The following is a 13,590-nucleotide window of genomic DNA, read 5'->3' on the forward strand; positions in this document are numbered from 1 at the left end:
AAAAAAACAACAACAACAACAAAAAAAAAACATCCAAGCATGTTAAAATCCCTCCAAATACTTCGAAAGTATTCATCTGCATTAACTCTGCTGGGGAATGTTGTGGCTGCCTTACTGCACTGCTCTCGCCTGGCTTGTGAATTGCATAGTTTAAGGTTCGGAGTCTTAGTGAAATGGAGAAATTAGGGATGAAGTGGCTTTCTTATATGAGAATGTCATTGCTTTTGGATTTTACAAAGCAAATTTTTACCTTTAACTAACTTTGTTTATTCTTTTTCTTTAGTGAGGGAAAATTTTTTTTTCCCTCTAGTGAGGGAAAATTTAAGACAAAAAAAAAAAAAAAGTAGAAAATAGATTTGATTATATTACCATACAAAAGCCCAATATTCTTCTTTCGAGGTTAATGTAGCAGCAGCATACAGTAGTTCATAGCATGCGCTTTTTCCATAAGGTGTCATCTCTCCCATGCAGGAACTTCTTTCTAATATCAACATGCTTTCCTTTGATTTTTAATTTACATGTTTTATGACTGAATGAAAAATACAGGATATGCTGTTTAGAGTGCAGCGTATCTCCACCTGCTCATTCCTTCCCAGCACTCCCATTCCCAAAAAAGGATCCCTCCATCCCTAACAGAGCACTCCCAGGCAGGAGTTACATGGCTGTGTGCCTTACTGCTGTATGAAAGCCTTTGAAACTGCTGCATGTGGACATGAGAAACCAAGCACAGACCATGTGCTACCACTCTTAAACTGATAGCTGTCCTTAGCAGAACTGTGTGGGGAGGTGTCTGAAATACTGCAAAGCTCTGCACTTTCCTTAGTTCACATTTCTGTTATCCCAGACTCATTTCTAGCTTTAAAGATTTTCTCACAAATATTACACTTGTTGACTGATTTGAATGTTCTTTATTTTTGGGAGTGGGGGACAGGCTGGAAAGGGATAAATTAATGTAAACCTGGAACTCAATATATGGCACATCTGAAAATATATGAAGAATTATGAGAGATGTCTTAACATGAGGTAAATTGAGGATAAAAAGCCAAGGAGAAAGCAAGCTTATCCACTGAGTGGGAATGGGAACCATATGGAAGTCAGTGGAAGCACAGTGCTGGTCATCCTCCAGAGCTGGGGTTTCAACCCTGCTGCACTATCTGCAGGAGTCACCCAGCTCTGGGGTACGACTTCCAGAAAAGCAACAGGAAGGCAGTGGCATAACATGGAATTCCACTTACTGCACTAATTCAGGTGGGAAGGAGTGGGGGGCCTCGGTAAAGAGACTTTGATCTCTTTGCTCCAACGTAGTGACGGGAAGACAGTATGGAGCTTGCATCCCTCTTTGCCCTTTGTGCTCGTGGTGACTTGGAGATGCTTTGACATGGGTCCTGTGTGCACTACCTGTGCCAGCTGAGTGTTCCCAGACTGGCTACCAACTCCCAGTGAGCAAAGTGCATCAATGTAGTTTTGCAGATCACACACACAGAGTACCACCGGGGACACAGTGCTGCCGTACACCTGCAACTTCCCACTTTGGCTCTAGAAATAGGAGCATTTTTCATTATACAAGCATCAATGACATGTTTGTCATTTGTGCTACACGCAGGGTACAATAAAAATGCAATAGTCCCCATCTCAGTGTTACTGTAGCAGTTTTCCTTTCCCTTGAGGAGGTTAATACCAAAAACCCAGTTTGCTTGCCACTTCCACTGACTGCATAGCTATGCAGAAATGTAAGTGGAGAATCAATCCACAGAGTTTTTACAACGCAAAGCTTGTTTCTCATCGTTAAAATTGGATAACTCCAAAATCAAGCCAAAAAAGTTCCAGTCTTGTTTTATTTGAGCTTAGGTACTTCTTACACTATCAGTGCAGTCTTACAGAAAATAAGGAAATGGGTCCAGTTTGCATTCAGGCGATGGAAAACAAGGAAGGGCATAATGAATTGAATACTATTCTGGCAGATCATTTTTGGCAACTTTTTTAAAGTCCAAAGGATATCAAAAGTCATGGATCATAGCCTAATTGTGTGGCTCTTTGTCAGGAAAAACTTCCACTGAGGACTTGTGGGATTTTTTAATATGTTTTATGTGTAAAAAGATCTGGGTCCACAGTGAATTTTATTGGTTTACAGTCAAGACTCACATATGTACTTGATTACATTTTGACCAGTCATTATGTTCTACTATTATTAAAAGTAATAGAATTAGACGAAAGAAAACATAATAAAGTAGTAAAATGTAGAATAGCAATAATGGGGTCTTTAGGAAAAGTTGTCATCTTTATGTGTGTAAAGAAGGATACGTGGCTGACATCGTAGAGGACTCCCATGGAATTCCCCCTTTCAAAGTGACAAACTATGCTTTTTTAGGAAATTAAAATTCCCACAGAAGAAAGGTTTGGGGAATGATGTTTCTTCTCAGAATCCTCCCCCCCCCCCCCCCAAAAAAAAAACGAAAAAAAAAAAAAGGAAATAAATGGAAGAGGTTGCACTGCTGGAAGAACATTATTGGGTTAAATGTATTTGCTAGATATGTTCTAAAGAATGCCAGGAATCAATTATGTCAGTGGAAGGTAAGGAGTCCTAAAGTTTTTCTGGGAATATGATTTTTCAGGAAATATTTTTGTTAGGTGCCTGAAACTCAGTGCAAGAGTCAGAAGATGAAAGAGCTATTCCACATGAGCATTTTTTCCTTAATGCAAATATTCTATTTTTTTTCCTGATGGAGAGCTACAGCATTCAGAGAAAAGTGTGAATTCCATCTGAGGTCAGATAGGCAGCGTTGATCTTCTCAGTTTTATGGTAATTCTTAAACAGCACCTTCCACTCATTCAAAGAGGCTATGCAAGTCTCACCTCCCCGGTGGCTATCCAGCAAAACTGACTCCAGCTGGGAAACTCCCCGCTTCCAGGTCAGCTGTGATGTGTTGTTCCTAAGACTGTAATCTGTACATAAACATAACTACAACTTGAGTTTGCTCCCTAAATTTAAACAGAATTATGTTGGTCCCAGAGGTTACGCTGTGATGTATCTTTATTAAAAACCCAACGTCTGCCTCACCGTTTTTTTTTAAGACCCACCTTCCTCAATGCTTTAAGCTTGTGGATAAGAAAAGACTGTAGGTTTTTTGTATGGGGCAGGTCACTGCCACCACACTGTGATGGCTGCAGAAGTAGGTCCTAGTCCTGGAAAGATATGTGCATGTTCTGAACCGTATTTGTACAGTTGTACATGTGGATGGGGCAATGCAGGTTTGGGACATGCATGGCACACTCCTGCTTCTGGTATAAATGTCTCAGAAGGCCACTCAGATTGCATGTTTAGAAAAGCATTTACACTAGGATTGCCTTTTATTTTTTTCAATATAAGGAATGTCTAGTAGCTCAGCTTATTTAAAAAAAAAATTTCATGTGAATGATCTAAATTTCTTCTGATCCCAGTTGCTCAAGCTTTCGCAGTAAAAGAGGAACTTCTTTTGTATGATAGGTTTGATTCCTCGCTGCATTGCTTCGTTTTTTCCACTTGTGTCAAGTCACTGAGAACAGTGGAGCAATTGCATTATAAAGCTGGAATCATCAGTAGTGGAGTGGCTCCAAAATATTTGCAAAAGCAGAGTGAGTTAACTGAAACATGTAGCGTGGAGAAACTTGCTAATTCATTTCAATTACAGTAATTTTAGGAGATATTCTTAGGTTTATTTAGGAAAAAAAAATCACATAGATCTTTAATATGCTCATTCAGGCTGATAATGTCCTTTAATAATCCGTAACAGTTTGAACAGTTTGAAGAGAAATTAGGAAGCAATTCTGAGATCGTGAAGCAGAGTTATTGAAACCTCCTATAATTTGGACAAATCAGCTACTGATATATTGTTGGGATATCTGGCAATAACAATTCTAGACGTAAAGATATCCTATTGTTTTTTCTCTATTGCATATTTAAATAGGCTGTTCTGAAGATATCCTGTGCCTTTAAATCACACATATTTATTTAAAGGGATACAAAAAATGCAGTTTTGCATCTGCTCCTTGCTTTCTCTTGAGTGAGAATAATGGAAGACTATCCAAAAGCTCATTTGGGTCACTGGAGAACGTGCCACATTCTTAGATTGAGAGCCTCAATTTCCACATCTCATCGTTTTTAATCATTTTATTTACGTGATGGAAATATGTGCATTTTCTCTGTCATGGTGAATTTATTCCTCTCGTCTTCACTAAAAATCAAACAAAAAGGTGACAGAGTTTAATGAGTTAATAAAATGTGGCCTTAATTAGGAAAATTACCTCTATATTTTTCTCATATTGTGCAACCAATTTTAATGACTGGTTACTATCTGAAAACTTGAAGGAAGAACCTTTTTCATTTGCAGTGATATCAAGTTCAGTAATTTGCACACAGTCACTGAGAGACTTTTCAAAATCTCCTTTAACTGGGAATTGTTACCTGAATATAGGTCAGTGTAGTCAAATGCTAATAGGATTACATATGGAAATACATAGATGCAAAATACACTCTTTATCATTTGCTGGTGCTTGTACAAAGAATTCCCAACGAACTGAGAATTGTGTAGGATCTCTGAGACAACTTTTCTTACACCCTCACAATTGTTCACTAACGTGGAAATTAATTTTACATGTGCCAGACACATAAATGTTTCAAATCTCTACTGTTAGCAGAGTTCTTTTCTTAATCTTGTGTGTTGAATTACAGTGCTTCCTTCATTTTGCAGACAGGAGCTCTCCATTGAAATTTGACTGTATGCTTATAATTGTGTTGTCAGTTCATGTAGTTAACCAGAATTTACACTAGAGAAGAGACTGAATTAACTAAACATCTCCCTAGGCTTCACAGAAAATGCTGAATATGGAATCAATGGAGAAGGAGAGGAATAAAGGGAGAAAAAAATGATGCACTTCATTTAAACATTTTTAGTTTTTAATGCACTTTTTAAAAGATCTCAAGAGCGTTTTTGAAACAGGAATGGGAAGACACTGATGTGCTTATTATGACTCTCAGCTCTTAGTTTTCAGAAAGGACCACCCTCCATCCTCATAGTTATTATTTACATCGGACAATGTGATGAGGCGGAAATTAAAAATAGAATTAAAATGATTCTAAAGTAGAGTCATTCACGAGATTGTGAAGTCTAGCATATTAAATTATAATAATAAAGCTAATTATCAGCTGCCTGCTGCGATACTGAACACTTTTAATTAAAACTAGTTTGTAAGATTCTAGCAATTTTCTTCAACTATTTGTACTGGTTATGCAATACGTACTACCTTCTACTCACATGTAACAGCCTTCCTGTTTTGTGCTCGCTTGTTTGTGGGAGGTAAAAGTCGTATGTGAAGGAAAAAGCCCGCTAAAAAAAGTTAGATGATCTCTTTTTTTAAGAAAAGGAAAGACAAGATTAAATTCTTCTACAGGGCTGTCTTTATGCTTCCCCTCTCTTGGTTGTTGCTTCAAAACCATCAACTCGAGTGGATGTGAGAGGTTTGGTTCTATTAGGTCATGGACTGATGCAATTAGAAATGCAGCTGTACTGGTCTGCAGGAAGATGCAACTCCCAGCTTAAAAACAAAAGGGCTGATGCTGCAGCATATGTACCACTCATTACCTGTTGTTACTGCACACTCTCTCCCATCAGATATGTTAAGTGCCATAGGTGTTGCGTTCCTGCTGTGTTTTCGGGCTGCAGCCTGGTTTTGCTTTGTTTATTTATTCAACTTTGTATCCTGTAGGTGGTGGAATCTAGGACTCATCTTCGGTGCTTTGCATAAAAGCAAATGTAGTAAAGTGGGTTGGGGTTTTATGCTTTTGCTTACTGGTTTGGATATTTGTTTTTAAAAGCTGTAGCCTATATGAATTGGAGCCAATGAGATACATCAAAGACCACAAAGAGGAGCTGCGCTCTCGCATGAGCTCTCATGTAGGTCCAGCTGCCCCAGTGACCTGTGTGAGCGGTCCCTTTTCCTCCTGTCAGGCAGCTTGCAACAAGTTAAGAGTTGTGAAATCAGCTCCTTCTCCGCACTGGCTGTGGAAGCGAGGCTGGGGTTTGCCAGCTTGCTTCTTTGTTTTATTGCTGTTAACCCAGAGCGACCGCTGCTGAAGAACATGTGACCTACTCTCATTCTATGCTTTCAAAAGCACCTGCAGGACAAGTAGAAAGTTCTTCTTGCTTCCCACCAAACTTCTTGTGTTTTCTGCTCTAAGCCTTTGTGTAAAGGTGTATGTTCCCTCGAGGGATTCTTTTGGGGACCCTTTTGATTACCTGGAAAGGCTACACCTACAAATAGGAAACCTGCAGCAAGGCATGGTGTGCATGTGTGTCCTCTTTGCAGCACCAGAATTACAGGTATATATAGATGGAAGGCCGGCTCTGAGTTAAGGTGTGCTGTAAACCAGTCTGAAGTAACTCACAAATGTCAAAATTTGTAATTTCAAGTCCATAGATGCCATTGTCTTGACTTTCACTGTCAAGACACAGGGAAGTCAATAACTACATATTTTATTCACATACTTTGTTCACGTAGATGGTGAACAAAAAAGGGATTTAACTCTTTGGCATTGAATTAAATCATTCCACTGAAGTATATCATCGATCTTAGGAGAGTAGGATTTGTAGGACAACATGCTTATACATTTCTTTACATTGATAGTAAACTGTATTAGTGCTAAGCATTCATTTTCCTGAAAAGGAGGATTCACTTTTGAATTTGCACTGTAAAACAGGAGATAAAATAATAAATTAAGGCTTGCAAATAATTAATTTGGTGTATTCTTAGATTGGAAAATTTTGACCTTGCAATGACTTCATCCTATCTACAGTCAGGATCCTAAAAGTTCCCAAATTCCCTTGTTGCAGTTTACAACTGGTGTAAATAGAGTAGTGCCTCAGTGATTCTGGGGTTTACTCTGATATATTCTCAAGAAATAGCACAAGTGCATTGCAGAACTGCAAGGAGATGAATCAGTCATGTATGGTTCTTTTTGGGCTCAGGGTTGTGCCAGACCTGGACAAATGCTGATTTTAATCCAAAATTTTTGTCTGATCATGGTCAGTTAGGTGCTTCCTTCTTTTAAATAGAATCAGCGTATCTTCTCAGTTTTAGTGTGTGTTTATTATTAATTAGCTCAAGAGCTCAGGACTGCAACATTTGATTCTTTTTGCAAAGCATTAGCTTCATCTGTGATCTGCTATTTGAATTGTGGAGAAGAAAACATATAGGTTTGAGTTCTAAATCTGAAAAGACTTGAAGCAGTAGTCTTACACATTTTTGGAAGGAACATTAAAGCTTTTCAAATAAGGGAGCCAGCTTTGAAGCTTTTTGGATTCCTAAAGAGAAAAAAGATCTATTATCACCTAGGTGCTGATCCTTTTCCTGCCATAAATGAGAGCTACACACACTTGGCATTTGAGAGTAAGATTGCTTTGGTCAGCTGTCCACCCATCTTTCGATTTCTAACTTCAGCTCCTTAGTAATCCTACTAATGTAATTGGATGTGACTGCATTGAAGACAATGAAATCATAAACACTTATTTTATTTGTGGGAAATTTGATTCTGCAGATATAACTTAAAATGAAAAAATATAAAACAATTCTTTTTCTTGCCACAACAAATAGGGTACCCATGTCATAAACATTTCCTAAAAAAAAATACAAAAAAAACCATATCAAATAAATAGTTTGGTACAAATTCTGATATCCATAGATAAGGCTTTTGTGTTTTTCACATAGTTGATGACAATATTTTGACTGATTCTAGAGCAGAGGAAGAAAGTGGGGTCAGAGAATCTTATCATAGAATCACAGAATCCCTTAGATTGGAAGGGACCTTAAAAATCATCTAGTTCCAACCCCCCATGCCAAGGACAGGGTTGCCATAATAATTTCCTATTAATAGACTTATCATGCAAAATTAAAAGAAGTAAATTCTGCTCTTAAAATTTAACCAAGTCATGTTATGTCCAATTTGAAAAACCTTTTAATAGTCACAGTGCCAAAACTAAACACATTGTTGTCACTGTAGAATTAGAGGTGGGGGAATGCCCTGCCATGTTTTCTTTGCTGATACAGAGCACACAAAAGTTAGCTGGGATTTCATTGGTATTTACCAGATGCCATGAAATACTGTAGTGTAAGAGCATGACTTTCCCCTGTGAAGGATTCAGCAACCTTTAGGACTTTTTAGGTTGGTTTGTTTAATCAATTTGCTTAGCACTTGTGGATTTTCATCTACATGTAGGAACCATACTTAATTATTATAAATAACCTATAGAGAAAAAAAATATTTTTCAGTTTTCCACCCTCTCTTTTTCTCTCAGTCTCATCCTCAACAAACGGAACTGTTTTGCTGAATGCCCTAAAATCATTTATATCAACTCTGAACACATCTCTTAGATAACTGAGGGCATCCGTTTTTGGACAGGCAATTGTCCATTTTCACAGAAAGCAATCCAGGAAGTATTCCATTAAAAACCAAAATCTATATGTACTTCATTTAACTCACCTTACCTCACCATTCAGGAACTGGGGAGTGTTTTCAGAGAGAAGCGTGTGCCTAAGTTGCAGAAATGCTGGATGTAAAACAAGAGTAGGTAAATTTGGGAGCACTGAAATAGATTGGTGGCTTTTAAAAGCTCTTGTCTACAAAACAAAAAAAAGTGTCTTTCTCTTTTGCCACCTCTTCCTCCCATTTTCACTCCTAGCCTTGCCAAAGTCCTAGCAAGAGAGAAAAATGGGTGCAGTAGGAATGAGGTGTCCTTCAGGGATGTGATTCTCTTTTTGTGGATATTTTCTTGGGGTGTTTTCTTTGGTTGGCTGAGGTTCACTGTACTCTGTAGAAAAATATGTAGTAATTGATTAATAGCAGCCAGGTGACGCTCACAAGCAGTAATAAATGCATGGGCTTTTTTTTCTCTTTTTTTTTTTTCCCGTTGTGTTCAGTCACACTTGCAGTAGAAATAACAGACTGTACTGAGCACTTGTGCTATACCACCTGCCATACATAAATGCACTTTATTTCCAATAACCAAGTGGGCTATTTTGTAGGAAGGTGCTGGGTTCTTCCTCTTGCAAGAGTAGCTGCATTTCCTACTGACAACTTCTACTTTAAAATGGACCAATTGAAAGCTCTTGATTGCGATAAGAACTGATGCAAATTTTTGAGTAGTAGGTGGCTTTTTGCATTTTGCATGGCTGGAATCATTTCTGAGAATTACATGCACATGTTAAACAAATTGTTTTTTTTTCTGGAATTAAAGTTTAAGACCAAAATAAAGTGAACAAAGCATTATTGAACATTAAGTAGTGCCACGGTACACATTCTGCAAAGATTCAGATCTCTTGCCAGCTCTATAGGCAAAAACCAACTCCTCCATCTGCAGTTTCCATTCCCTTGTTATGAAAATCTAGCATGGATCAGATGAGGGAAGCCAAATTTCATGAGGTGGTATGGCATTATATTGGTTCTCAGATATCCTGTTGCCATTCAGAGGTAATGAGGAGACCATAAAGCTTAGGTGACCAATATGAATGACTTCTGCTATTGCACTTCTCCCCTGCAGTCTGTTAGATAGCATGCAGAAGACTTGAAAAAAAGCTAAAGAAATCATGCAAGTTGGGCTAAAAATGTTAGGATATCCTTGATGTCCTTTCTGTCAGAACCCAGGCCACATCCTCCTCTGCTTCCAACTGTGAAGAAAATGCAATTTAATTTCAGGAAGCATGGCTGATGGGGGATGTATCTTGGTTTTAAGGAACAGCACAGAGCCAACTCCTCTTTTGGTGGGATGTGAAGTCAGTCACGTCTGGCTCAAGCTGTGACCTAGCACACCACAGCTCACAAAGTGCTGACAGGGTTCTTCCACTCCTCACCTGAGGCCACCTCAGCTGCCCATACCACGATTTGAGGTCAGGAGCAGGTTGTGCTGGGACTACCTGCTCTAACAGCGCGTGTGTTATCTGCAGGGCTACCAGCTGTCCGTGGCCGGTGTGTGGGGCCCAGGGCCCGCTGCAAACCTGAGTTTTATTTCTACCCCACTAACCCTCCGCTTGCTTCTCCCTGGTGTTTGTGGTCACTGGTTGCTCGCTCTTCGGAAGATGGTGTGTCGCAAGAGGAGGGCAGGAGCTTCCCAGTATGACTTACCAAGCGGTGGAGCCAGCCATCTGTCAGCAAAACAGGAAGGCCCGGGTTCCCTTTCTCTCCTGGGCCTGTTTCGCTATTTTAGGGAGTTGTACTTCTCCCCGAGTAGCGCCAGGCCGGTGTGGTCTGTAGGAAGGGCTCCTGGACGAGCGAGGGGCCCACGCCTGAGGCTGCTGTTCTGCCCATCTGCTGCTGCCTGAGGTGTATTCATTATTAATGGAGGTAGTGGCGGTTGCTGCTCAGATATGCAGCCCTGCCTGGGTAAATGAGACATTCTTCAGCAAATTGCTTCGTTTTTTGATTGCTGATTGTACGCGTGTCACCAAGCTGACTCAAGGTTCATCGATGCATGCTCAGTAAATTAGAAAGAACATAACTATGGATCAACCAAGAGAATGAATTCTGTGCCTACAATGACCCAGGGCCATTTAATTTTCTGCTTAATTTTGTTGCAGTCAGTTTGCATTTTGGGTTATTATGCAGTGGGAAATTAACAATAAATAACAAATTTGGTCCTCCTGTGCTTGTAATGATATTTTTATAAATCTTTGTAATGCTGTTTTTAAAAGGATCAAGGTCTGTGCCAGTCTGATACTCCAGCAAGTATGCAGGGAGGAAATAAAGAGAAAAATACATTATTCTTCCCAGATAATCTTATAGTTAAATAGCAAAGGGCTTTTTTTTTTCCCCCTTCTTTCTCCTTCTATGTGTGTTTGGGGGGAGGAGGAGGGTTCTTCTATGTGTGTATGTGTGTCTTATTTTGCATTAACTTAAGGTTTTTCCTCTCTTCTCAGATAACTTGAGGAAAATGGAAACAGATGAGGCTCAAGATATGTCCCAGGTTTCAGGTGAGGTCCTTAATGAATACATTATAAAGAAAATCCTAAATTCCTGCTCATCTTTCTAGCACAGTACAATGTTTTTCTTCTTGTCAATAAAAATTGCTCTGGGTCTTATTTAAAAACCAGAGTGGGAATTGAGATATAATTAATGATATCGCTTAATATCAAGTTCAACAGTGCATGGATTTTCTAAAAGGAACTAGGTAAATAAAGAAGTCAAGGGAATATAGTAGCATAGAAGTAATTTTGCATTAAACCTTTGGTAGTATATCCCTGAAGCGTGGTCAGGTTCACATTTACAGTTTTTCTTTTGGGAGCAAAATTTTGATTGTTACAAAGTAAATATAGAACAAACAAAGTTCACCAGATGAGGGGGAGGGCAAATACTAATTAAAAGCAAACAAACTTTATTTACTACATTGAGTTATTCAACTTTTTCCAAAGATTCTGAAACTAAATAGAAGACCAATTGACATGAGACTTTAAGCTTGTAACTGCTTTTGTCCAGAATGATAATATTTTTGAACCTACCTTAGCAGTAGGTTGTAGTAGGTGATTCCAAAGGCCTCTTCCAACCCCTACAATTCTGTGATCTGTGATTTTGAGAAATGTATGAAAAATAGAGAAATTAGGTTTCTGAAATTTGAACTGTGGTGGTCTGGATAGGATTCTGCAGTACCATATTAATATTCCTATGAGGAGTTTTATTCTTAATTTACTTGGAAACTGATTCCTTAGCAGATTGGTACAGGAACTTAGCAAAGCAACATGTACTAATACCTCAGTGCTTCAGCAGCTAAAAAGGGATAAGTTAGTCTCTCCCAGTTTCCTTAATGTGTTAGCAGCTGCAACAGTTAATGGCTTTCAGTTTTCACTTTTAGTGTTCAGCCTGGAGCCCTGTTCACTGAGGCCTCCTTCCGGCAGCCACGCTGGGCACATAGCTCTTTTTTGAGAGAGAGCTCTTGGGCTCTCAGTTTCAAGACCTAGAGGCCAACTGTAAGAGATTGTGAAGGTCCTGATCCAGTGTGGGTGGCTATGTTGTGAATATTTTCCTGAAATATATGAACACAGTTTTTTCCTCTTTTTTCCCTTCTTTATAAAGATGTTGATGAGTTTCCACAAAAATTGGAACGCAGAACTTTTAAAGTCACTTGGAAATTGAAAATCAGATGCATTTTCCAAGTGAAAGAACCACAATATAGTAATCCTTCATGCTAACAGACGATTTTCAGCTAGGTTTGGTATAGGAAAGTTGTTCCTAGTATGCCTTATGGAAGCGTGCTTCACTCCCTTTGTCAGTTAACACTTTTAAAATTAGAGCTGGGTATACTTAACATCAGTGTTTTGTTGCAAGCTGGAACAATTTGTAAATGAAATAAAGCATGTCCTGTACCTTCTGTCTTTGGAGCATGAGTGACTCTAGCAGAAAAAGCAGTGAGATTTTAATGCCACAACTCTTTTGCGTGGACAAAGCACTGGATCTGCTCAGAGCGTTGAGGCACGTGGTGGTTCGAGCCCACTATTCTACATGCTACAGAAGCCCTTTCCTGCTCATGTGAGCACCTGGGGCCAGGAGCTCTGATCTTCTCTTCCTCTGTGGTAGTTCATACTGCCTGGGATGCCCACAATTACCTAGGTGGCATTTTCACAATGGCAATAATGTGAGTTCCATGCTTGCTGTCTCTTACAAGCACATAATTTTCCTTGGATGTGAGGAGATGTGTGGAAGATATTAATTAGAATCTAGTGGATGAGAAGGTCATCTGGCCTTCTTTACTGTCTGCCTCTCTCTTTGAGAGGAAAGATTTGCAGGAAACTTTGCAACGTGAATGTTTGTGTACATTTAAATATGTATACATGCATTTAATTTGTAGCTTTCAAAGTATTCCAGAGTTTGAACCACTGCAATACTTTGCTGAACATTTTAGAATTTCTACCAAATGATGCTGATGAGAATAGGACTCTTCTGTAATTAGCTATAGTTCTCCTTAAAAAAAATAAATGTATCTGTGCAAGAGGAATTTTACCTCTGACAAAAAACATAAGGCTATATGAACTCTTCCTACTCTTCCTGTCACTGAGCTGCTGATAATTTCATCTGGTACATTCTGTGAGCAGAGGCTGTATTGAACTCTTAGCTAGATATGTGAATAAGTGGACAAATAAAGAACTTGCAAATATACTTCCATTTATTATGAACTCAGCCTTATGCAAGTATGAGTTTGTCAAATTAAGTTCCACAGATATTGACTCTTACTAGACCTTTTCTCATACTAGACCTTCAAAGTAGAGACTGTGATGATTCAGGGATGTTACTTCCTTCTCACTGGCTGGCAGTTCCAGAAAGGAGTTCTTCCCTCTCTTGTCCTCTCCCTGGGATTCTACATGCTTTTAGGACGCTTCCTTGCATTACAAGGGAGGTCTGCTCTGTAGTGGGATTGTCATGCCAGATGAAAAATACTCCTAGTTGTTTATCCTGCTCTGTAATGCTCATCAGATGTAGAATATTCTCCGACCCTATGGAATTAGATGACTTGGTTCACCAGCACACTTGGTGATGCCTTTTATTAAAAATAAATAGATAAATAAATAAATAAAATT

At 39.0% G+C, this 13,590-nt stretch overlaps 1 protein-coding gene across 5 annotated transcripts in view; it reads left to right on the top strand.

The window, feature by feature from the left end:
* Positions 1-13,590, top strand: part of IKZF1 (IKAROS family zinc finger 1) — a 70,372-nt gene that overhangs the window by 760 nt on the left and 56,022 nt on the right. For all 5 annotated transcript variants that reach the window (XM_031552787.1, XM_019613855.2, XM_010708542.3 and 2 more), the window contains exon 2: positions 10,942-10,995. In XM_031552787.1, coding sequence (XP_031408647.1) covers positions 10,956-10,995 — 40 coding nt within the window. In that variant the 5' untranslated portion in view covers positions 10,942-10,955. The remainder of the gene's footprint in view (positions 1-10,941; positions 10,996-13,590) is intronic.

Source organism: Meleagris gallopavo, chromosome 3 (genome assembly GCF_000146605.3).
Source record: "Meleagris gallopavo isolate NT-WF06-2002-E0010 breed Aviagen turkey brand Nicholas breeding stock chromosome 3, Turkey_5.1, whole genome shotgun sequence".
NCBI classification, from domain to species: domain Eukaryota; kingdom Metazoa; phylum Chordata; class Aves; order Galliformes; family Phasianidae; genus Meleagris; species Meleagris gallopavo.